The sequence below is a fragment of the Acipenser ruthenus genome, chromosome 27 (assembly GCF_902713425.1).
Source record: "Acipenser ruthenus chromosome 27, fAciRut3.2 maternal haplotype, whole genome shotgun sequence".
Classification (NCBI taxonomy): domain Eukaryota; kingdom Metazoa; phylum Chordata; class Actinopteri; order Acipenseriformes; family Acipenseridae; genus Acipenser; species Acipenser ruthenus.
In genome coordinates this window covers 10085014-10111973 of record NC_081215.1, presented here as the reverse complement: position 1 = coordinate 10111973, position 26960 = coordinate 10085014, and the positions used below count along the sequence as shown (strand labels likewise).

Below are 26960 nucleotides of genomic sequence, written 5' to 3'. Positions count from 1 at the left end.
CACACTAAAAGCATCTAAGGTTGAGCTGGAGAGATATTTGGAGGAAACACATACAGATTCAAAAAGGCAGGAGCCTATGTCAGTTCCGTCAGACATCCCACCTATCAATCCACCAGAATACCAAATGGAGGACTGTGCACCTAAGTGGAAAGAAATAGAGCAAGCTGTGAAAAAAGCAAGGGCTTCATCATCTCCAGGGCCTAATGGAGTTCCGTACAGAGTGTACAAGAGTGCTTCAGGAGTTCTACGAATTCTGTGGAAATTGATGAAAGTGGCATGGGAAAAACAGGTTGTACCAAGAGCATGGCGCCGAGCAGGTGGAGTCTTTATACCTAAAGAAAAAGATTCTACAAGCATCAGTCAGTTTCGTCCCATTTCCCTATTAAACGTAGAAGGCAAGATTTTCTTCAGCATTATTGCTCAGAGATTGTCAGCTTACCTATTAAAGAACTGCTTCATTGACACTTCAATACAAAAAGCGGGCATTCCAGGTTTCCCAGGTTGCTTAGAACACATCGATGTGATCTGGCAACAAATTCAATCAGCTAAAAAGGAGAGGAAGGAGCTCCATGTGACATTCCTGGATTTGGCTAATGCATATGGTTCAGTGCCACATGAACTACTTTGGGCAGCATTTGATTTTTTCAGTGTACCGATGACAATAACAAATTTAGTGAAAGCCTATTTTGGAGATTTGCAATTCAGTTTTTCAACTTCAGAATTCAGCACTACATGGCAATGCCTAGAGGTTGGAATAATGGCAGGATGCACCATTTCTCCACTGGCTTTTACCATGGCAATGGAAGTAATCATTAGGGCATCAGAATGGGTAGTAGGAGGAGAGCGCTTGGCTTCTGGAATGCGACTACCACCAATTCGAGCATACATGGATGACATGACAACCATGACTACAACAGTAGCCTGCACTAATCGATTATTGGGCAAATTAACCAATAACATTGAATGGGCACGAATACAATTCAAGCCCACTAAATCAAGGAGCATCTCTATAATTAAAGGCAAAGTAGTAGATAAAACATTCTTCATTAATGGTGAGGCAATACCAACAGTGTCTGAGAAGCCAGTGAAGAGTCTTGGGAGATGGTACGACGGGGATCTAAAGGACACAGTTCGTGTGGGAGAAGTTAGACAACAAGCAGTGGAAGGGTTGAAGAGCATAGACAGCTGCGCTCTACCAGGTAAACTAAAACTCTGGTGCTTTCAGTTTGGTCTACTGCCGAGGTTGCTGTGGCCACTGACTGTGTACGAGGTTTCTTTGACAACAGTAGAGAAGCTAGAAGCTTTAATCAGTTCATACATCAGGAAATGGTTGGGAGTTCCACGCTGCCTCAGCAGAGTGGGACTTTATGGTAAAGGAATACTGCAGCTACCAGTCTCTGCTCTAACCGAGGAGTTTAAGTGCGCCAAGGTCAGACTGGAAATGACATTAGTAGAGTCACGCGATAAATGCGTAAGGGAGGCAGCACCTGTGTTGAAAACTGGAAGAAAGTGGGCGGCAAAGAAAGCTGTGGAAGATGCAAAGGCTGCCCTTCGAATTGGTGATATCATGGGGCAAGTTCAGCATGGAAGAGGGGGTCTTGGTTTCAGTTCAACTCCTCCTACATGGCACAAGGCGGCCCCAGCTCAAAGGAGGAAGCTGGTAGTCAACGAGGTGCAAAAGCAGGAGGAGAGGATGAGGTGTATAAAGGCCATTTCCCAGGCCAAACAGGGAGAATGGATGAGATGGGAGAGTGTGGAACAACGCAAGATTGGCTGGCAAGACCTATGGTCAATGGAACAGAGCAGGAAAGACAACATTCCTCCGCCCAGGAGAGCAACCACCAAGAAAAGGTGTTAAAACCAATCCTCGCCCAGGACAACTGGAAGCTGCTAGAGACTGGAATATGCTGGCAGATGTTGGTCAACAGCTTATTTTTCCACCTGAGATTGCCACCACTAACCTTCGACCAGATATTGTCTTGTGGTCTGGATCAGCACGCCTTGTTCACCTGGTAGAGTTAACAGTGCCATGGGAGGATGCTGTAGATGAGGCGTATGAGAGGAAGAAACTGCGGTATGCTCAACTAGCCACTGAAGCGGAACAGCGAGGATGGAGAGTTCGGGTTTACCCAGTGGAAGTGGGTTGTCGAGGATTTGTGGCACACTCTACAACCCGGTTTCTCAGAGACGTCGGATTCAGTGGCCAAGAGTTGCGTCGCACAGTGAAGAACTTATCTGAAGCAGCAGAGAGGAGCAGCAACTGGCTGTGGTTGAGACGGAAAGATTCTGGCTGGGGACGGTTAAGTAAGCTGGGCTGAGTTGAGTGGGGGACGGAGGGGGGTGATGCTGGGACGCCAGAATCACCGTCGAGCCCTCTTGAGGTGTCGTGGGCTAGTCGACGAAACACTGAGGATGGAAGGTGCCCACTTGAAAACCCCAGAGATGTACCCTACTTAGCTCAATCCAGACGGTTGTCATGCTGATGCGCTGGGGAGGCCGCACTTTGGTTGATCCCCGGAGCCAGCATCGCAGCCGTTGTGTGTGCTGATGTGCCAGGGAGGCAAAATAAGCTGCTCCCTGGAGCCAGCATTACACTTCAGCCATTAACACCAGACAGAAGGATATCACATCATCATATGGAAGGAAACGTAAATGGAGGGAGACACATATGGATCACATTAGTTTACTGTAAAGCTTAGTTGGTGCTTATCTTGGCGAGAGCCGAGTTCAAATCAGCATGAAGTTTTAACATCTACTCTCGTGTAATGGAAATCATAATAGAGAAAAGTGAAAGGTACTGCACGCAGGCAATAAAAATGTGCATTATAAATATCATATGGGAAATACTGAAATTGAAGAAGGAATCTATGAAAAAGACCTAGGAGTTTATGTTGACTCAGAAATGTCTTCATCTAGACAATGTGGGGAAGCTATAAAAAAAGGCCAACAAGATGCTCGGATATATTGTGAAAAGTGCTGAATTTAAATCAAGGGAAGTAATGTTAAAACTTTACAATGCATTAGTAAGACCTCATCTAGAATATTGTGTTCAGTTCTGGTCACCTCGTTACAAAAAGGATATTGCTGCTCTAGAAAGAGTGCAAAGAAGAGCGACCAGAATTATCCCGAATTATATAAAAGGCATGTCGTATGCAGATAGGCTAAAAGAATTGAATATGTTCAGTCTTGAACAAAGAAGACTATGCGGCGATCTGATTCAAGCATTCAAAATCCTAAAAGGTATTGACAATGTCGACCCAGGGGACTTTTTCAACCTGAAAAAAGAAACAAGGACCAGGGGTCACAAATGGAGATTAGATAAAGGGGCATTCAGAACAGAAAATAGGAGGCACTTTTTTACACAGAGAATTGTGAGGGTCTGGAACCAACTCCTCAGTAATGTTGTTGAAGCTGACACCCTGGGATCCTTCAAGAAGCTGCTTGATGAGATTCTGGGATCAATAAGCTACTAACATCCAAACGAGCAAGATGGGCTAAATGGCCTCCTCTCGTTTGTAAACTTTCTTATGTTTTTATGTAACTAATACACCAGGAACAATAAGACGAAATAGATTCTGCCCTATGTCACAAAACTCCATTGTTCTGGGTTACCTGAGAGAATTCACTTTGTATCACAGCCTGGAGACTCTCATACATGTCTCCTCTCTTCCAGCTGGTACATCAGAGTGTAACCTTTATCCTGGCCCCCCTGTGGATGTAAGAAATTCAACAGTAAGAAATACCACATCAAACAAATGTTATATTTCTTACACTGGGGGCAAAGTGTTGCAGAGGGACAGGTTCATGGCTACACCCTGTTAATGGTGTACCAGCAGTATAAAAAGGGAAGACATGTTTTACAGCTCTATAAACCACATAGGTGCTTTACACATGTGAGTTAAAAGGGATGTGAGGGCTAATACAAATGATATGCAAAGTCATTCTAAATAACAAGAAGAAGATATTAGTTAAGATATCTTCAGTTCTGGTCACTGCATTATCAAAAGGACATTGTGTCCTGGAGATAGTCCAACAAAGAGCAGCCAGATGAATCCCAAAGTTTAATGCAATGGGCTATCAGATAGGGAACAGAATGTATTTATCTTAGACAAACATAGGGAGGACTTGAAGTCTTTACAATCTTGAATTGACAAAGCTGACACTAACACTAACCCAATACTGTTAACAACGCAGCACAGAAACCAGGACCAGAGGACACCGCTAACACTAACGCTAACCCAATACTGTTAACAACACAGCACAGAAACCAGGACCAGAGGACACCGCTGACACTAACGCTAACCCAATACTGTAAACAACACAGCACAGAAACCAGGACCAGAGGACACTGCTGACACTAACGCTAACCCAATACTGTTAACAGCACAGCACAGAAACCAGGACCAGAGGACACCACTGACACTAACGCTAACCCAATACTGTTAACAACACAGCACAGAAACCAGGACCAGAGGACACCGTGGAAATACGGAAGAGATATGCAGAAGGCAGTAGGGCAGAAGGTAGGAGACACTTCTTTACACAGAAAGTGGTGAGGGGGTGGGATGGGAATCAGACCAGCATACATGGGGCTGGATGTTGTGTTCATTCCATATGACAGACCCAAACCAATGCTCTTATATTTATATTTTCAACCAGGCAGTACTACAATCTCCATGCACATTAACTGAGGCTTCTGCATGGGTTTATTTTGACAATTCTGTCAGAGAAGAAATTGAAATCCCTATCATTTCACACCTCTGCAGTTTTAATGAGCTTCTGCTTGTAAAACTCCAGGAATGGTTGAGGGTGCATGGAGCAGGAATAAGGAGAAGTAAACACTAATGGCCTCTTTCAGTCTACACATGACAGTGTCACAGGATAATCTAGACTCTGCATGGGTTATCGCTAATCTCCAAGAAATATATTTTCATGAAAAGATTCAAAAAGGTTACATTTGAGAAAGACTTCAGTACTAGGAAATGCCTGCGGGGGAGCCAGTGGTAATATTGAACATTTCAAGGCCTCATATTCACAGAAAATGGATACAACTGGGTTAAAATGCAGAAATACAGAACTGTAGTGTATACCTTTTTAGGTCAATAAAACAAACACAGCACTGGACAGAAACGTAGAGAATGACCTTTAAGCGTTTGCAGCTAACTTCACAAATCTAACCAGTTCTGCACATAGGGCCACATAGGGCTCAAATGAGCAGTTTTGAAAGAGATGGCATTTCCAGATTATCCCGTTAATCAACGTGGCGTTTTTTTTTTTTTTTTTTTACTCATAAAACCATTGTCAGGATAAATACCGTGGTGATACTGTTTTACTGAAGGAAAAATACTGTCAAATTCCCAACAAACAATGCCATTTTTGTATGTAAATTCACTTGTCCTATTCCTATAATATGAACAGACTGATGGCACATGTATTATGTGGTTGTGTAGTAGGCTATGACTTGTGGAAATAAAACAGATTCTGAGAGAATGGCAAAGAAAGATAATTCTCCATTCAAGAACTTGGTAGTCAATGTGGTATGTAGCAAATGCAGAGAAATTGTTTGGAGAACAAAAAAAAGTATCAATAAAACAGAGAAAACCTTTCTGGGCAGAGGAAACAGAACACGTCAATGCGTCTCGGTTATAAAACGAAGCGCCTTGGACTGTCAAAAGAGATGGCAGGATGAAAGGGGAGCTTTAAAAAGCAGCAAATCTCCATAGAGAAGCTGTGGGCCCTGGTGCTCGCTATTCTGCCAGCAGAGGGGGCTGTAATATATGTAGTACAATTGTTGGATTGTCCAGCTAGGGCATTGGTCATTTCATACAAACGGGCGCTGCATAATCACGCGAGGTTTGCCTCCTTAATTCCCCCTCCAGCTCGAAGATTTAAAATTATTTACGTCGTGAGATGAAACCTTCTTGTGTCATCATCAGACAGGACACGCCCAAATGACCATCTCGGAGTTGAAAGATGAGGGGCTGGAGAACCGCCTTAAAAAACATCTTGTAATAACCCCCCTCCTCCGGGTGCCCTGCCCAAGCCACAGCAGCAACGTTTACAATTCAAAACAGAACAACTAATTGAACTCTGTCAGGTGCTGTATAAACTCACGTTACAGTGATAAATAAATGACCTTCGGGTTTCATTATCATTGACAACATAAAACACATTCAAATTGATAAACTGACCATGGCAAAATCAAGCACTGTCTGCTGAATACGTGGTATTGTTTTTTGCAGATATTACTGTCATCATATTGTTTTATGAATCAGTTGAAGTGCATGTACATGAGGACAAGGGGACTGTTATGACGGTTTACATTTATATTCATAGATACATTGTTTTTGCACCTGTCAATTGTTTTCAATATAATGTACTATTATACAATCACATTACAAACTGTATGTGATATGGGCATTTTTCAAAGTGTTTAGGGAGAAAATAACAGGTTTCACAATCACTAGGTTGTTTGTTTCTCGCAACACGGAACTCTCCATTCAAAAAGAGGAGTTACTAAGGGACTTTTATTTTTGTAGTGATAAACTACCATATTACAGTACCCCCAAATCGCTTTGTCACAGCAACAAGTATGCCGTCACAAACAACAGACATACCCGCACATCTCGCCATATACATCTGCTCTATACCGTTCATATATTATTAGGCATTTTCCTCAAAATCAACATACAAAAATATTGCAGGATATTCTTTACATACGAGTACTGTGTGCTGTGGACTCTGTGACGCACGGCCTAAATTTCCACGCACATCACTCGTTCCAAGTCGGACGCTTGTTAATGCAGTACCGCGCGTGCGCATTCTTTCCTCTCCGCGCCAGAAGGGAACAGTGAAGCGGCTCCTGAGAGTGTTGATAAGCATTTCAGTTCAATTAAACGCAGTTTTAAATACAGATTAATTAATTCAATAGAAGCAGAAACTATGGCTACTGATTCGTGGGCTCTGGCTGTCGACGAACAAGAAGCTGCCGCGGAGTCGGTAAGTGTGGTTTGTCGTTTATTTCTTTAGAATGGGCCGTGGAAAATCACGAAACCTCACGATACGTACACTGCAGTTTTTATAAACATATACTACCGTTAAACTTCATACTCGCCGGGTGCGTTTAATTTAAGTTTTATGGTATGATGTTCGATTCTGCTGTATACAGTGATTGATAGAAGGTTTTGAGATCATCACAGCAGCACCAGTTCAATATTGCCAGTGGTGTGGTCCACCCACCGTGGCCCAAACTTCAGCCGCATCACACAGTGATGTCATTGAATACATTTCATTGTAGTTTCATTGTGATGATGACGGATTCCTGTTTGAGTGCCCTCGTTTATTGTCATACGAACCAAAAAAGTCTTTTGATGTTAGGGTTATTATTTATTTATGTCAAAGGCGACTTGACTTGGACGTGTAAGAGGGCAGTAGGGTTACAATGCAAGATTCAGATTTAAATACAGTGTAGTTTACAGTAAGTGCGAAGTACCACTAAAATACAATATGAACTAGGGATGTAATGCAATGTCTTTGGTCAATATTAATACTACTAAAACACATTATGAACTAGGGATGTTATGTTGTGTCTGGTCAATATTTTTATTGGTAGTTATCAGCGTTTTTGCTGGTGCAGATCGTACCTTTATCTCCTCGTATGAGTATCTGATATTTGGCGATTAAAAAAACAAAGCCAAAAGGATCGTAACTAAATAGTTAGTACTCACTAAGTCGCTGTTGTATTAGAAAGTATAATGCAATATTGCCGTTTGTTTATTTTTCTATGCATGGCCCTTTATATGACGACCTTGTTTTGACGTCCCCCATGAGACTAATTTCTTCCAGATTCCACAATAGTTTACCACGACACAACTTTTACACCAAGGGGGCTCTCCGTTGTGTGAATAATTCTAGCTCTGTAGTTATGGCCATTGTGAATTCAAACTCAAAACATAAACAATTCTATGAATCCTGATACATTTCAAGGATGGTAATAAGACTCCTGTTGCATAGCAGATTCATCCATTCCAGGTTTTAAAATGAGCCTGGTTAGCCCCAGTGTATATGTAACAAGTGCAGGTGTGTCTTATTCAACTCCTAGTAAAACCAGGAATGGATCAAACAGCTAGCAATGGGAGCCTTATTGCCATCCCTGCATTTGGTTAATGTGTCCTGTAATTCCTTGTTAACATTGGTAACTCTCTTGCAGCAGAACTACGACCAAATAGTACAGGAACCAGATCCAAAAAAAAAAAAAAAAAGCATTTTAAGGGGTTTGGTTTCCTCGGAGTGTATATTTGTACATAAAATATCAAAATAAATGTCCTGGAGCTCCTGAGTGGCGCATCCAGTAAAAGCATTCGCTAGAGTGCAGGATGCGCTCTATAGCCCGGACGTCGCCGGTTCGAGTCCATTCTATTCCACAGCCGACCGTGGACGGGAGCTCCCAGGGGGCGGCGCTCAATTGGCCGAGCGTCGTCCGGGGGGAGGGAGGGTTAGGTCAGCCAGGGTGTCCTCGGCTCACCGCGCACCAGCGACCCCTGTAGTCTGGCCGGGGGCCTGCAGGCTTGCCAGTAAGCTGCCCAGAGCTGTGTTGTCCTCCGACGCTGTAGCTCTGAGGCGGCTGAACGGTGAGTCTGCAGAGTGTAAAGAAGCGGGCGGCTGACGGCACACGCTTCGGAGGACAGCGTGTGTCATCTTCGCCCCTCCCGAGTCAGCGCAAGGGAGGTAGCGGTGAGCTGAGCCTAAAAATAATTGGGCATTTCAAATCAGGGAGAAAATAATAAAAACTAATTGGCAACGACTAAATTTAAAAAAAATAAATGAATAAATAAATGTTGTCCTCTTGGTGGTAGATGCTAAGCTTACTTTTGATAATGGAAAACTCAAAAAATGGGGAACAGAATCCTGGATTAAAATACATCTGTGTGCTCACCTATTCAAGATCTTAAAAAATCAAGGATTATCCTTTGGATGCAGATAAAACTCAAATCCAAAATGTCAATCTCCCATGCTTCTTGAGGTATATATTGATTCTGATGAATGTGTATCTGATGTGGAAGGCAAGTTGAATATTTGAAGACACATAGGAAAGCTCTTTCTAAAGACACATAACCATGTGTTCTCAGCTGTGACAGAGAAGGAACTGGAGGTATTTTTAACCTCATGGTGCCTTGGTTTTGCAGACATCTTCATTGGGGTACCTGTATATCATACAGCCCAGTTGAAATCATCAGAACAGGTTTCACATGGATACTATCCCAGGGGTGTGCATTTTAAAAAAAGCATATTGTTCAGTGGACAAATGCTAGAAAGATCTACTTGTCCTTCTTAAAAATCTACTTTCCCCTTCATCTTCCCACAAAACACACACACAAATAGAATATAACATTTAGGATTTTGCTTTTATTGAACAATGGACACAATCAATTAGTGATTTAATAATAATTTTTGCTTCATGAAATCAAATGAATATACTGTAAAGCCATAAATATTAGCAAGCCTTTTAATGTGTTTTTGGCAAGAATATCAAACTACCGGTACATCAGACTTCACGCACCAGGCCGATAGAGATACCTTTTATTATGAGGTGCAGCATTTCAGTATCTTAGGTTTCGGTTTCGATTACCATATATACAGTGCACTCTGTTTATAAGAATCACTGATATAGAATCAACTGCATATAGTGATCGGAAACTAAACAAAATCATTCCTATACCAAGGCTAAAATAATCTGCTTGTAAGAATCAAGCAATGTGCTTATAAGAATAATTTCAGGGCAAACTGACTACATGTCTTTATGGATGACGTGTCAACAATATTATTTATCTTACAAATGCACTTCACATTGGTATCAAACAAATCATATTCTTTGTTGTAAATGCAGCTTTAATACATTAGGTTGCTAGTTATTTATTCAGTATTATTCAGCCAAAATAATAATAATAAACTACTGGATCAGAAATGCATTAATCCCTTCCAGAAGCTGACATGTTCCCACCCCCCACCCCCCCTTTGAAGCAGCTTTTCCATTTTTACTATTTGTTTTTTGTTGTTCTTACAGTTGGGTACTTTGCAGATCAAAGATGAGAAACCCAAAGTGGAAGCCAATGGTAAGTTTGTGCATGCTTACACCCAATAAATATGTGACTAGACTAACTGACCACATGGCTGCATTGCTAGCATGATCGATCATGATCCCAGTATATGTGCAGTCACAGACAAAAGTTCTACCACAGTTCAAGGTAAGGAGAAGCATTTAGTAAACTTTAACCCCTTCAATAAAACAAAAAGCAAAATACACAATTACTAGTAATTAATACATAATCTTTATCAAAAAACAAACAAGCATCTCATTTAAAGTATTTGTTCATGACAAAAGTATTGGCATCCCTCTTTTACTATTTTGAGTGCCCTCCTTTTGCTTTTATTGTGGCATTCAGATATTTACCATAATTCTTAACAAGTATGTTACATCTTGTTGGTGAAATCTGGGCCCATTCTGTTTTGAATATTTACTTCAGCTCAGACAGATTGAGAGGAACGGTAGTTCCTCGTGTCAAGTTATCAGCGAGAACTGCCAGAGACTCTATACATCAAGGGTAATTTACGTGTTTTCAGGGTATTGGCGCAGCAAAAGTAAATAAGCCAAAAGCACAATTTCACTTTTAATACTCTTAGGTGAAAAGCAGAAAAAAAGTCAATACCTGTCATACAGTCGCCAAAGTAAGGTAAAAATGCCCTTCTCCTCCTCCTCCTTTTTCTCCCAACATTTTTTTTGCAAATGTTTGCAGACCCCAGACACTTTTATCCATGCATATGTATATTGCAGGACATCCGAGTTAATGACCAAAAAGGTCTGGCATGCGTGGGATTTGAAACTATAACCTTCAGTTTTTCAAGCGTGTTGTGTTACTGTCAGTGCTACACGATTAGTTGAGACAAGCAGTATTTTGAAAGATGAAGTCAGCCAGCTGAGAATTCTCAAGACTGCTATGTTTGGGAGATTTTGAGAGTCATCATTCATCTTCTGATCTTGATCTCTGAAATTTTGGTTTCCTGTCAGTGTAACGCCCATTGTGATCCCTATTGGCGCAAGGAAGTACGGTTTCCTCTCGATACTGGTTGATGAGAGTAACACTATTTGTGGTCCCCACTGGACAAAAAGTAACGTTAATTTCTGAGAATTAGCTATGCTGAAATATAGCCTATATATTTGGTAAAGGTAAAACATAAATAAATACATGAATAAATATTGAAATAAATGAATACATTGGATTGAGATTGAGATCTGGTGATTGTGACTGTCATTCCTGAACTTTTATCTTTATTTTCTTCAAGAACTCCAAGCTGTATGCTTTGGGTTGTTGTATTAGAAGTTGCCAGTCAGCCTAGGAGTTGGTATCATTGCACTTTGTAAAATGCTTTGATACCCGGCTGCATTCGTTGAACTTTAATCCCATGAATGTCTCCAGCTCCTGAACTGCTGAAACATGGCCATATCATGATCAAACCACCTCCATATTTAACTGTAGGATCAAGTTTATTTTATTTTTTCATCATAGGCTTACCAATTTTTTTTCCAAACATACTGTGGTTCATTTTTGTGGAAAAGTTCTGTTTTAGTCCCATTGGACCAGATAATTGTTAAAGAATGCTTCAGATTCCTGTTCGTATTTCTTGGCATATTTAAGATGGTTAGTTTTATGAATAATGCTTCTAAATCTTTCTTTAAGTCCTTTGCTGTTAGTCTTTTTTTTTTTTTTTAGCTGCTCGGATGATTCTCCTACCTATTGTACCAGTACTTTTCTTTGGATCTCCACTTCATGCATTTCAGTTGAATTTGTCCTGTGGTGCTTCTTGTGGATTTTGGTATTCCATATTTCTTTGATTCTGTTCTGTAGTCATTTCCTTTGTTGTAGTTTGCTGCAAGTGCTTTTCTCAAACATGAATCCAATTCCTTTGTCTTGACCGCCTGCTGTGTTGCCAATATGTTTTTCTTCAATAGATGTTTGGAATTAATTGCCAGTTTTCTAGCTATTGGCATAAGGCAGTTTAATTACTGTGTAATGGTTTTCAATCAATAATATATATCTTAATTAGTTTTACAGACTAACATTTTTACAGACTTTTAATGTAAAAGTGTCTGCTAAATAACTAAATAATAAAGGCGCCAATACTTTTATCATGAACAATGTTTGAAAGTTATTACATTTTTTATAAAGATTGTTTGTTAAACTACTGTTGCATTTTGGTCTCTGTCATATTATTTAGTGGCTAATGTTCACTGAATGAGGCTGACAGCTCGCCAGTATCCTCTCCTGTTTCCAGGTGTAAAGAGGCAGCTGGCTTGAACTCGCTGGATCAGAGAGCACCCAGTGACCTTGAGTTCTCCCGAACTGCTGTGAAGGAACAATAATGGACATTCTGAATCGGGCACTCTAAATTAAAAAAAACACAAAATGAACACATCTGATAGATATGAATGCTTGATACCAGCCATTTTAATTTGTACAAGCAATATTCAAGATTTAAATGTTTTTTCTGTAGAAATGTACAGTTAATGTTGTTTTGTATTTAATGAAAGTTTTGTGATTTCAGGCACTGATGTTAAACCAGTAGAAAATGCAGAAACCAAACCAGATGATGAAGATAAAGGTGTGTAACTGTGGAATAAAGTCGGATTGTTCTGGTCAATTGAAGTGCAGTTCCTTGTGGAGCCAGCATCAGGAGTGATAGTAGGTGCCTCTGCAATCTGCTCGTCCCTCATCACAGCTGTCAATTGAGTGAAAGTCGCTTCAAACCACCAATAGGAAACATGCAGTGCTCCCTCATTATACTGTGGCGTCAGTTATAAGGCAGTACGGTCTTGGCTCTCCTTTGCCCTATATTTATGTTACACTTGCATTCTCGTTATAAAGAGGAACACAAATAGCACAGTATCTTAACAATGCTTCATTATCATGCTCAATCCTGGTAAACATTGTGACACGCAAGAGATGTGCTTCAGTGGACATCACTGGACAAGACATATCTGTTTGCACTGGAGCAATGCACTGGGAGCTACTCCTCAGGGCTCTCGTGTAGTGCATCACCCCACACTATGGCCCAGGATATTCACACGAAATTGTAATAATTCAATTAGCAAGAACTCAGTAGTACAGTAGGGATTTGCCCATTTCTTCTGTATTCTCCAGCATGATTATGCATACTGGTTAAAAAATAAAAGCAGTTTGCGTGTTTTGGTGTATTCTTTCTTTTATTTTTATTTTTTTTAAATGATTTCTTTTTATTTCCCAGAGGACAAAGCTGCTCAGTCCTTATTGAATAAATTGATCCGCAGTAACCTGGTGAATACAACTAATCAAGTAGAAGTTCTGCAGAGAGATCCTAATTCCCCTCTCTATTCTGTCAAATCATTTGAGGAGCTAAGACTGTAAGTTTGCTTTTTTGCTTCAGATAGTTGTGTTTTATTGACTACACATACAGTACAATGGCATTGTTGCAGGTTAAGTTGAATATAAAACCACTTAAACCATTTGAGAAGCAGACTGCCTAATATGGTTACCATATTAATATGTGATACTCTTTCATATATAAGGCTCACATTTGATATTGATCTAAAGTATTTTTTTAATGCTTCAGCCTGCTGTACTGTGTTGGAATTGGTACAATTTAACATTTAGTCACGTGGTGTCCACGGAGATGCTTTGTTTTTGTTCACCAAACAGACATGTTTGTTCTTTTATACATGTGTGTGCTTTTTTTATTTATATTGTAAAAAACTGGATCTCAGTCGTTTCCTTGGTTTTTTTTTTTCAGGAAACCCCAGTTGCTACAGGGAGTGTATGCCATGGGGTTCAACAGGCCCTCCAAAATCCAGGAGAATGCCTTGCCCATGATGCTTGCGGAGCCGTAAGTATAGGGCAGTGTCTGCTTGGGTGTTTTTAGGCTTCTGTGGCAGTGGAAATCTACACCAATGTTTGTCTTCTTTGTTTGATTCCAGGCCACAGAATCTAATAGCACAGTCCCAATCTGGCACAGGTAAAACAGCTGCCTTTGTATTGGCAATGCTGAGTCACGTGGATCCTGCCAGGAAATATCCTCAGGTGAGAAATGCATTGTGTTCACTGCCTACACAGTTTAAATGCCTGCATTTGCTAAAAGATGTATGTAGAAGAGAAAGCAAAGTGGAATTTCTTTAATCCTTGTCAAAAAGACTAGAGTCACTTACAAGAAGTCTCACCTGAAAGACGGAACTTAAGTGACTTGCTCAGGGTCACACAGTGAGTCAGCCGGGATTTGAACCGCCTGGTTACAAGCCCTTTTCTTTAACCACTGGATCACACAGCCTCCTACTATTATGTGCACATTTTCATGAATTGAATTGGATGCCTTTTCTTATTGCATTAAATGCTGCAAAGTAACCTACCAACACAGCTATTGATTGATTTGAAAACCCGTCAGTGTCCCATACAACACACTGATTTAGTTAAGTCCATTTTCTTACCTCTTTAGCACCAGCAATATTATTACTGGTCCCCATTTTCTTTCCTTTATTTGCCTGTATTTTAGACTTCTTATATACAGGCGATGGTAAGATATTTTGTAGAAAGGATGACAATTCTGAAGTCCTCATTTAACACATATAATGAAAAAAAATAAATGTATTGATATAATTTTTAATCATTACAGTTGGTTTCCAGCTCAGATGCAAATTTGTTGGCATGATGTTGTTTCTAATGTGTTTGTTTTTCTGGTTTCTTTTTTGCAGTGCCTGTGTGTTTCGCCAACTTATGAGCTCGCCTTACAGACAGGGAAGGTAATTGAGCAGATGGGAAAGAGCTACACTGAAGTTAAACTTGCATATGCAGTCAGAGGCAACAAGCGTGAGTAACCCAGGATTCATTGGCAGCCCTTTGCTCATATGAAAGAGAACTGCATCCTAGACACACACAGACAGAGACATGCGTTTATAAGAATCGGGTGGAGTGTGGGGTCAGGAGCAGGTTCAAATACCGGTAGTGCTGAGTTGGGGTTGGTTAGGCTCACAGCACCACAGCAATCACTGCTGGTCAATGTAAGGTTAAACTCTCTGCATCAGAGTTCAATAGCTTGGCAACACCTACTGCATACCTTCACCAGGTTAAAAGAAGCAGTCGGCTAGACAGTGGAAACAGACATTCAAACGGGTGACAAAGTGGGCATAAAACACATGGTTGGGCTCTTGAAATTTACCAAATGTATCAGGAAAGAGTAGAAATAAGTGCCCAAAGGTCTCAAATAAAATGAGTTAAACTCTTAATACTACAGTAAGTAATGGCTGCATTGACATATTGAAATATGTAAGTGATTTGTGTTATGTGCATTGTGGGTGCATAATGTTGAAGCCTTGTTTTAAATAGTGGAGAGGGGAATGAAGATTCAGGAACAGATTGTGATTGGGACTCCTGGCACGGTCCTGGACTGGTGTGCCAAGCTCAAGTTTATTGATGCCAAGAAGATTAAAGTGTTTGTGCTGGATGAGGCAGACGTCATGATAGCCACGCAGGGCCACCAGGACCAGAGTATTCGTATACAGAGGTAAGAATAAATAAATGAATAAACACCTTCCTATGGCGATACAGTAAAGGCACTGTTAGTACAAATGTCATACTTTACTACTTACTTATCCAATTGGGATGAAACTTGCTAAGGGGTCATTCCACACCAACTCAACCAGAAAAGGGACATTTCGTTGCCCGTCCGTCTCAGATTTTCCTAAAAAAATTCACCTGGGGGTTTTCTGACACGCTGAGTTCAGAAATGATAGCCATTATTTATTTTTATTTTTTTTAAATGTCCCCTTTGACCTGTGACCTTGCAAAGGTCAACCTAAAGTGAGAAAGGGACCTTGACCAGAAGAATCACCCTGGGCGCAATTTAGATGCTACCATTATGTGTAGCACCTCGTTCTATCGTATTGAATAGGGTTTTTCAGAAAAACATACTAGGCGCACCCTACTCACTTCTGGCAAATTGCCAGACGAGGGGTAACTGACAAGTTTTATTCGAACTTCAGTCTAACCCTATACCCTGTAGGGGATGTGGGTCCTAAAATGTAACTAGTGCTGTAAGACCCTTAGGTAGCAGTCTTCCAAATTCTGTGAAAAACATTTGATTTCAAGTCCCACCACTGGTCATTAACCCTTAGCAGTCCATTTATTCAGCGTGTGTCAGGTGCGTCAGGTCCAATTTATTTTCACACGCGCAGTTTATTTTAGACACGCTGTTTAAAAGTATTTTTTTCACAGTAAAACAGGTTTAAAAGGCACTGCATATCATCAGGACACTCAGTACTGCATTTCCAACCCTGCCCCACCCCTTGTTCGCTATATTTTTCAAATGCCTCTTAATAATAGTACATACCTATAATTCATCTCTTGATCACTCGTTTTATCACCAAACTCCTCAATAATGCTATCCAAGTCGTTATTTTATTACTACAACATCTAAAAAAAGCTCTGATGTTCTTTGAGCGCTGGATACGGAAGCAGCTATCTTGTTTGTTTATGTCCGTGTTATCTATGTGGTGTCGGGTCTATCAGTATTCATGAGATACGGCCCTTTTTTTTTCGGCTTCTCTCGGCTCCTTTCGGTCTCACTCTGCTTTTTCCGGAGAAAAAACGACTTGAGACCTGTTTTTTGCGTCTCTTTGATGATGTCGGACAGGGTCCGACATTGGACCGGAAAGGGAAAATTGCGATGTCAGACCAGGTCCGACATAGGACCGCATAGGGTTAAACCACCTTGAAATCTCAATTTTTGCTCTTTGTACCAAGTTTAGGCCATAATAACTTGCGTGCGGGGACTCCAGAAAATCACCCAAATATATGTTTGGATAGATGTTGATGAGATCTACAAGCATCAAGCAAAATATTATGGTATCCGGGGATTTAGGCAGATTTTTGAAGTTGCATTTGTCATGTATTCAAGCATTGCTTTGGTGAGGTGAGTTCTATCCAGACTGGCTATTTCTTTAACTTTGCAGTATCTGAGGATTGATCTAGAGGAAAAAGTAACAGTATGTGCTTCCACTGGCACTAGCTTGGAGCTGAGGGGTTATGAACTTGCATGGGACTTGGAACATCTTTGTTACAATGACATTTAAAACTACCAAAACCTTACTTAGTTGGATTTTAAAAACTAAATTCACAGTTTTTCCTTAAAAAAAAATGTTTACAGCACCTTTTTAAATACACCTGTCTCTGTCATCGAAGACCTCCTAAACCAACGTCTTTCAGTTGTGCCTGAAATTGACTGATTGGCTAGCATGAGAATGCAGCAAATGGCTTTTTCACAAATGGTTGGTCAGTCAATCAATTATCCCCATAGGTAGGCACCACAGCTTATAAATAACTTTATCACTTTTTAGTTTTTAAAATCCAACTAAGTAAGGTTTTGGTAGTTTCAAATGTGTCATCATAACAACGAAGTCCCAAGTCTATATGCAAGTTCATAACCCCTCAGGGACCCACATCCCCTACAGGGTAAAGGGTTAGGCTGAAGTTTAAATAAAACTCGTCAGTTACCCCTCGTCTTGCAATTTGCCAGAAGTGAGTAGGGTGCTCCTAGTATTTTTTTCTGAAAAGCCCTATTCAATACGAGTAGAACAAGGTGCTACACATGATGGTAGCGTCTAAATTACACCCAGAGTGATTTTTCTGGTCAAGGTCCCTTTCTCACTTTAAGTTGACCTTTGAAAGGTCACAGGTCGAAGGGGAACTTTAAAAAAAAATAATGGCTATCATTTATGAATTTGGCGTGTCTGAAAACCCCCAGGTGAATTTTTCTAGGAAAATGAGACGGACGGGCAACGGCACAGGTTGAGTTGGCATGGAATGACCCGTAGGACATTATCAAGTTATTGAGTATTGGCATTGATTATAATTGGAATTGGATTATGTGGGTATACGGCGTCTATCTCATACTTACATTTTTACAAAGAGAAGTACTTTTTCAGTTGTAATAAAACTTAATTTAGACATGATGATCAGAATCACAGGGTATATGGAGGCATCTGTCTGTGTCAGACTTGCATTTTGACAGGTGCATACAGCAGTTGTAGGTTATTTACTTCCATGATACTCTAGCACAGTGACATGCAAAGTGGGGCGTGGAGAGTGTGTAAGGGGGGCGCGGCTATGACTAGAGGCAGTTCTGTGAATATAAACTTTTTTTAAAGGGTAGAAATTTTTAAATAAATACATAAATGACAGCTAATTAGTCCAAGATCTTACCTTTTTAAGTGAGCCGTTGACGATCACTCTAGGACTTGTAGAACCAGAGAAATTATGTCTGAAGTTGAGACTGCCCGTGAAACTGCAGTGAACAGAGCTGAAATGTGGCTTCCATGTATGGGACGCGAAGTGTGTCAGTGGTGGGAAGCACCCCTATTTGAAGTGTTTTTCCTGGATTTAATGTAAATCGTGTATTTCTTCCTAGATTTAACCAAAAAAGTTCTGACTTAGCTTAATACATAAATGTGAACAAACACATTCTTATGTTTGGAATGTGTAAAAATTTTTTGGCATTGTAGTATGCAGAGGAGGCGGAAGCGGAGGCATTGGTTCTCGGAGTGTAAGGGCAGCTCTGCAGCACCCAATAAAACGCTTCAATGGGCACGGGCTCATTTAGCTTCCGATTTAGCTGGCAAAATAAATATTTATTGTGAAAACCCAGGTTTATTTTTTCAGATTTAATTGCTGAACAGTAATGTTTTGCAGATGTATCTGTTAGGTAAATGTTGAATCACCAAGTGTACAAGAAAAATGATTTAAATTCACTGATGTATTTGTTAGAAACCCAGATTTGGCTCCCGAGTGGCGCATCCAGTAAAGGCGCTCCTCGCAGGATGTGCCCTATAGCCTGGAGATCGCAGGTTCGAATCCAGGCTATGTCACAGCTGACCGTGACCGAGAGTTCCTAGGGGGCGGCGCACAATTGGCTGAGCGCTGCCCGGGTAGGGAGGGCTTAGGTCGGCAGGGGAATCCACGGCTCACCGCGCATTAGCGACCCCTGTGGCCGATAGGGCGCCTGTGGCTCTGCAGTGGAGCCGCCAGATCTGTGTTGTCCTCCGGCACTATAGGTCTGGTGGCATTGCTGTGGATCTGCAGTGCGTAAAATGACGGCTTGGAAGGAGCACGTTTCGGAGGACGCGTGTTCCAGCCTCCGTTTCCCGAGTCGGGGGGGGGGGGGGGGGCTTTGCGAGCGGTGAGCCGGGGATACAGATAATAATTGGGCATGCTAAATTGGGGTGAAAACCGGGGTAAAAATAATTGGCGACGACTAAATTTAAAAAAAAAAAAAAAAAAAAAAGAAACCCAGATTTAACGTGTCAGCTAAATGTTGACTCACCAAGTTTTAAAAAAGATTTATTGACTTTAAATGCTGAATTTACAATATGCGTTTAACATTTATAAATTATACCTGAAAGTACAATTTTCAAAACGTGTAAGAATGTGTTTAATATTTATGTATTTAGCTAAATCTGAACTTTTTGTGGTTAAATCCTAGGAAAAAAATAAGCGATTTTACATTAAATCCGGAAAACAAACACCTATTAAAATATAAAGTTAAGTTCTAACGTTTTAATATATGCGTCAGCTAGGGGTGTGCCGATTCACATGGTGAACTGTGATGTTTTTCTTGACGATGCGATTTATCGATACAGTGACCCCTGTATCTATGTTTTTTTATTTAAGTAAAATTTGATCTGTTAACATAAACACGAGCATGCACTAAATTGAGAATATTCTGCACTCTAGCAGCCTCACCTACCATTCCCTGTTTCAGGGTGCTTTTGTCAAGTCCGCTGGCAGCTGAGTGAAACGGAAGCTGAGCGGAGGTGGTTTATTAATGATGATAATCTCATCAGGGCGATGGAGAAATTCAACCTGATCCGGACGGTTTAAAATCCAGTGGATTTTTGTGAACCAGAACATGTAGATCGCTTAGTGTCCCTCAAGAAAAAACTAATTATTATTGTTATTATTATTTACAGGGCTCCAGACTGCAAATGCGGACAAAACAATTGTAAACTGTTTTTTTCGGGGTTAGGCTTATTGGCATATGGCATATTTAAAAAAAAAAAGCATATGTCAATATTTATTATTGTGCTATGACGTCGGTCTGTTATGGGGGGAAAAAACACATATCGCAAGTGCAAGAAGGTTGGTAATAAATAAACTAAACAATTTAATCGAATACAAATGCTTGTAAGCGCAGATAGGTGCTGTATTAACACCAACAGAATACGAGAGCCCCAGTTTCATACAACAGTTGTGACGGTGAGCGAGTGTTGTGTAAAAATGTAGTATTTAATATCGTGAATAGCAGAACCAACTCACTGCAATTTAAACTTGTTTTTACTGAAATAAACAGTAACATAAGCAAAAGAGCTGTTGTCTGTGTCCCATGCTGTCAGACTTCACTACACTGAGCATGGGAGCTGCAGCATGCTGTCAGACTTCACTAACACTGAGCATGGGAGCTGCAGCATGCTGTCAGACTTCACTAACACTGAGCATGGGAGCTGCAGCATGCTGTCAGACTTCACTAACACTGAGCATGGGAGCTGCAGCATGCTGTCAGACTTCACTACACTGAGCATGGGAGCTGCAGCATGCTGTCAGACTTCACTAACACTGAGCATGGGAGCTGCAGCATGCTGTCAGACTTCACTACACTGAGCATGGGAGCTGCAGTATGCTGTTTCACATGTTACACTGCACACAATCAGAGGTGCAGTCACCAATTCCAGACACAACACTAGATGCAATGAACATGCAGAGTTCATTGCAGTCATCAGTTGCACAGATAAACCACTCAGCAGAATGTGACAACAAACAAGTGAGTACAGACATGATGTGACTGTCTGTATCACTTTAGTGTCTTAGCAAATTGTTGTATTTTAAGCAGTTGAATATGATAGCAACCAACTTGCTCCTGAAGTGGCACCCACCCAGCAATTGGATTTGGTGACCATTTATTTTCTTTTGGCCGATGAGCCGTTGGCTCCTTAGGCACAAACTTTGTCTGGAGCCGTAATTTGTTGTTTTAAATAGATTTATTTTAAAGAATAAACAGAAAACAAAAACAAAACAAGCTGTGAAGCTTATTTGACCAAAAGTGCTTTACCAGTGTTATTGCAAACACTTGCACAAGCAAATGAAACTATTGTGTGATTTTTATGTTTCATGCTTCATTTACTGTATCGGAATCCGTATCGTATCGTGATACGTATCATATCGTGAAGACACTGCCGATACCCAGCCCTAGTGTCAGTGGAGGGGGGCGCAACAAAATGTATGCTAAGTAAGGGGGGCAGCATATAAAAAGTTTGCAGACCACTGCTTTAGCACAATACCTCTCCTTGCGACTACACTACCAAAGGACCTGTGTGTATAATCATCATCTATGGGGTTATGAAGGCAGTCTGCCCGACTGTTGTATGTGATTCTAAGAACCACTTGTCCAAGTTGCTTAGGACATTTTTTGTATCTATTTATCAATCTGTGGGTATGTGGGGTCTGTCTGTGTTACATTTAACATTTAGAATTGTGCTATTGTTGCATTACCAGATCAACATATTTTTGCCTATCATCTTGCATGAAAAAAACAAATCTGTTTTGTAGAATGCTACCGAACGATTGTCAGATGCTGCTGTTCTCTGCCACCTTTGAAGACTCAGTGTGGAAGTTTGCCCAGAGAATTGTGCCGGAGCCCAACATTATCAAGCTGAAACGAGAGGAAGAGACTCTGGACACAATCAAACAGTACTATGTGCTGTGTAACAGTAAAGAAGAAAAGTTCCAAGCCCTCTGCAACATTTATGGAGCGATCACCATTGCACAAGCTATGATCTTTTGTCATGTAAGCTGCTTAGTTTGAATAGCTTTTTCATTGTAGATTTTAACTATAAAGTGCTGGTTGTGCCGAATTTGGATGTGAAAAAAAACGAAGTGATTTGTTGAATAGGAAGAGGAAACTGGTATTCATTAGGGATGGGCACATGTGAACGTTTAATCGAGTAATCCATTAGAAAATTGTTAATTGTTTAGAAAACTACTAATCTACCTTGTATTGCAACAGATATAAATGGTCTGAACCCATTAACCACACTAAGCTGGCCACTGCAGCACAACGTCTTCCTGTACATAAATCATTATTTATTTCTATGGCTCTAAATTACTCAAGGTCCTGACAGATACAAAAAAGGAAATCTCCAGAAGCATTTTCACAGTTTTCAATGTAACCCTAGGGAAATACAGACCAGTCTGCATTGCAGTGTAATCACATGGAACCCTAGGGAGGTACAGGTTAGTCTGCATTGCAGTGTAATCACATGGAACCCTAGGGAGATACAGGTCAGTCTGCATTGCAGTGTAATCACATGTATTCCAGATACACAAACCAATCTCTCTTGTTTGCTAGACTCGAAAGACAGCCGGCTGGCTGGCAGGGGAGCTATCAAGGGAAGGTCACCAGGTTGCACTGCTGAGCGGGGAGATGATGGTGGAGCAGAGAGCAGCCGTCATCGAGCGCTTCAGAGACGGCAAAGAGAAAGTACTGGTGACCACCAACGTGTGTGCAAGAGGTGAGTTAGCAAAGGAGAGCCTAAAGTAGCAAGTGCTTTGGGACCTCTAGTTTAGGAAACTGGTCACACAGAGACATTGTAATATGAAGGTTGCTGCTGTGTGTCGAGGGAGGGCTGTATCCCTAAGTAAAGTTCAGTTAGAACTCGGCAGGATTTTTTATGAAATATATACACTTTGTAAGTGTCCATAATTATTAAACACTCAGTAGTGCTAAATTTAGGGGAAGAAAACACTTAATAAATTAGAGAAAGACATTGCCATTGAATTTCTTTTTTTTACTGTTTGTAAACATTGTTAGTAGTAATAGTATTGCATATGTATTTAATTGTGAATGGCAATTAGCTTGCATACAACTCTTTAACAGAGTGTTGAGCAGTGTGAGGTAACATGGTGAATCGGACTGGTTGGGGTGGGGTTAGTAGACAGAGACTCAAACTCTCCTAAAACTCTGAATGAAATAAATCAATTAGCTGAGCTAGCTGATGCTAAAAGCCATTAAGGAAGAAATATGGAAAGTGTGCTCTGTATTGGAAATACTCTTTTATTGAGATTTTACCTTTTTTTTCCATTTACACCCATTCATTTCATTCATTTTACATTTCTTTTAAAGATGACATTCATGCATACAGACATACATTTTGTTTTAAAAGCATTTAAAATACATTTAAAAACACCAAGACAATCGTGCTTTGTACATGGTTAAAACAGACACAGATTAAAATCAAAATGAAAAAAACCTGTGCTGCTTTAAAAGTGACTGGAAAAAAAGAACCATCTATAAAAAACCAGTGCTTGTGAGGGGCCGGGGAGTGCTCTCTAAAAAAGTTCAAAAGTGAACATAAAACTATAGAACTAAAACAGGGACAGGGGAAAAGGGACAGTGTATAAAACAGTGAGTTAAAATTCTAAAATTTTGAAACACTTAAAATGTAACTTTTAATAGTTAACATTAAGAATATTTTAGATATATAAACAAAACAAAACAAAATCAAATAAAACATTCAAAATAAATCAAATAAAAATCCATAAAACTGAAACTCTGTATTGGAAAGGGTAGAGACAGTGGTGAAAGATGTGAAAGAGTTGTGTTGGAAATAAAAAGATTGGAGTGATGGTATTGTAAGAGTTGAAGAAAGTATGAGACATGGAAGACTGGGTTCATGATAGTGTTGAGTGCTGAGTCAACGAGGCACACCACTAACTTACTGGCTACATCCTTCTACCTGGCATAACATGTGAAAAATGCACCATATGAAAGACAGAATTACAGTTTGAATTCAGCTCTGCTGTTTGCCTGTTAATTAGTTGATTCTAGTTATCTAGCATGTTGTGGTGTGATGTTGGTCCTGATTTTGCCCTTTTTAAGTGTTTAGGATTTTTACCAACCTGCTTGTAGTAAGTATGGAATATATTTTTTAATACATGTTATGGTTATTCCTGGGTTAAACCTGCCTCAGTTTTCTGAATATACAGAGGTTTCACAAGGAAAACACACAAATTCTAATTAGCATTTAAACTTCCTTTCAAAGAGGCTTTTACATTGTAATTCTCTTTGTCCTGCAGGTATTGACGTGGAGCAGGTCTTGGTCATTATTAATTCTCTTTGTCCTCCAGGTATTGATGTGGAGCAGGTCTCATCGTTATTAATTCTCTCTGTCCTCCAGGTATTGACGTGGAGCAGGTCTCGGTCGTTATTAATTTTGACCTGCCTGTGGATAGAGAAGGCAATCCTGACAATGAGACGTACCTGCACAGAATCGGACGCACAGGCCGCTTTGGTAAACGAGGGCTGGCAATCAACATGGTGGACAGCAAGCTGAGCATGAGCATCCTGAACCGGATCCAGGACCACTTCAGTAAGATCCCTCTTTGTGTTGTGCAGTAGGGGGCTGCAGATAACTATTCAAATCAGCCAGGTTGTGTTTTGGTTTATTATCTTGAATGTCCTATTGTTGGCAGACAGGCATAAACATTAAACAATAGATTTCATAAACATATGATACAAGCAAGGTAGTCCAGGATTAGTGTTAATCAGGAAACCAGTGATTAACTTGGTCCTCTTAACTGAGCATGTTTTTTTTTCTCAGTGTCTGATTAGCCAGAGCCATCCAGTGATCTGCCAATAAGGATCAAGTTTTCTTTTGTTTATTTGGCAATACACAACTGTGCTCAAAATGGTGTTGGCACTTGCTAATTTAAATATATTTTGGCTGATCTAGCCTACATGTCCATAGCAGGGGTACTACAATTGAAAAGCAGCTCCTGAAATTATAGTCTAAAGACAAAACTATAAAAAAAAAAAAAACAATTGCAAGAGAAGTGGTCTGAATGGTCTCAGACATACAGACATAACAATTACTTATTCTTAATCCTTTTTTTTTTTTTTAAATAGACAAGAAAATCGAAAAGCTGGACACACACGATCTTGACGAAATTGAGAAAATAGCCAACTGAGGAGCCTGGAAACCAGATAACATGTCTTCAATAACTTCTGCACACATTGGACTGGGATTTCAATGGGTGTATTTCATAGCACACAGAGAAGACTTTCACATACAAATTATAGGAGTTACCTCATTTTAAATTGTTGCAGTTGGACTGTACATTTTTTGTTCTTTTCTGTGGAATCATTAAAAAGGCAGAAGAAGTTTACATAAAGGTCAAATTGGGTCTTAGCTGAGCCTTAAATGCTTAATATTTTAACTTCAGGTTAGTAGCTCTGAATGCCAAATAGTCTAAGTGCTTAAGATTGAGAACGGACACGTTGTGATTCATTTATTTCTTTGTATTAGTTTTTTAAAGGGTTACCACCAGTAAAATAGCACTGAAATTAAATTCACCGATTTACATATGTTAGCCTAAGTAAGAAAATGTGATGTAGGACTTGGCTTGCTGGTGTAGGGATGTATACTTTAGAGCCAGCATCACAAATATAATTGCTTTAACTTGCAGGGTTTTTCATTGTTAACATTCTGGGGTTATTGATGCCAGGACTCAAAGCTGTTTAAATAAAACAAGCCCAGAAACAATGAAAGGAAGTATAGAAAACACACAATGCCACTAAACTCATCATTAATAGATTATGATGTACTACAGCCTGGCCAAGATATATGTTGCTACTGTGTGTACTTCAAATCATATTCAGGTTTATTCTAAAATGTAATACAGTTTAGAAGTTGGAAACTAATCTTATTTCTGATCAAGAGATTATAAATGCTAATGCGTTCTTGTGGAGCACGATGCTTCCTTGATATGGAGTAATTTAACATTAACAATATGTAGACCACATTCATTTAAGGTCACTGATCTCCTGGCCACTGAGAACCTAGTAAACTTGGTATATAGTAATCCAATTGAAGTTCATCTTTTTCCAGTCCCGTTCACGAGTAGTAGTTTAACAATAGTTTGTTGTTAAGATTTGATTTGGGTGATGCTACAATGGCTGGGATAATGCTTTTCTTTTCGTGCTAAGCAATATTTTCTAAACTCACTTTTTCAGTTTTCACTCTCGGCACTGGAAGCGTTGAGAAACAAAATTAAACAATGTAGTTGAGTTCAAATTCTGTTCAAAGACAGGAAGTCAGAAACTTTTACCAAGTAAAAACATTTAAAGGCATATTTAAAATATACCTAAAACTTTAGGAGCAACTGCACCCTGTTTCAATTATTTGTAGAAAAGCTGTGCTTGGCAACAAAAAAAAAATTGACTATAAAAAAAATGAAGCGTGTGTAATGAGTTTTTGTACTATGGGGTGTATGCATTTTTATTTGGACTGTAATTGGGTACCCTCCCGTATTTAACTACAGATGTGATGAGAGAGTGCTTGAGTGTAATTAGATGAGTTTTAAATGCCTACCTTTTATAATAGCTATGAGACCTGTACACAGCAGATCATATAGTACAATTGACCTTACCTTGAATCTGCTGCAATGGTTTCATGGTTATTTCTAATGACCTTTTATTGTAATAAAGAATGCATACTTACTGATCATTGCTATTGTGCTTACATTGCTGTCTACTGCCTGTCACCTTTCCAACCCACGCCTATTTTTATTTCAGTTAAATACCATTGTTATTTCATTGTTGTATTATATTACATTCCCCTTACAGCCAACACATAAATATGCGATCTGATAGAAACCTTTTCAAATAGGAGAACCATGGAGACAAATTAACAGAACGTTTTGTTCCAGATGAGTTTGCTCTAAAATTGTAGTTTTTCACAGGTGCAGAGAATGGCTTCTCTAGTTTAGGGAGCCTTTGGAGCAGGGTTCTCACTTTATTTTGCTGGTCCCCCCCTTTGGAAATGTTTCAGGCTGTGA

General features: G+C 40.0%; 1 protein-coding gene across 1 annotated transcript; it reads left to right on the top strand.

Annotated features, from left to right (window-relative positions):
* The first annotated feature begins 6756 nt into the window (after nt 1–6756).
* On the top strand, nt 6757–26627 carry LOC117963793 (ATP-dependent RNA helicase DDX19B). The gene is made up of 12 exons (XM_034904979.2): nt 6757–6999; nt 10064–10112; nt 12601–12657; nt 13300–13435; nt 13822–13914; nt 14006–14108; nt 14774–14888; nt 15405–15582; nt 21675–21912; nt 22474–22636; nt 24302–24493; nt 25030–26627. The coding sequence occupies exons 1-12, from the start codon at nt 6943–6945 to the stop codon at nt 25089–25091; spliced, it is 1443 nt and encodes a 480-aa protein (XP_034760870.1). The 5' UTR covers nt 6757–6942; the 3' UTR covers nt 25092–26627.
* The last annotated feature ends 333 nt before the right edge of the window (nt 26628–26960 follow it).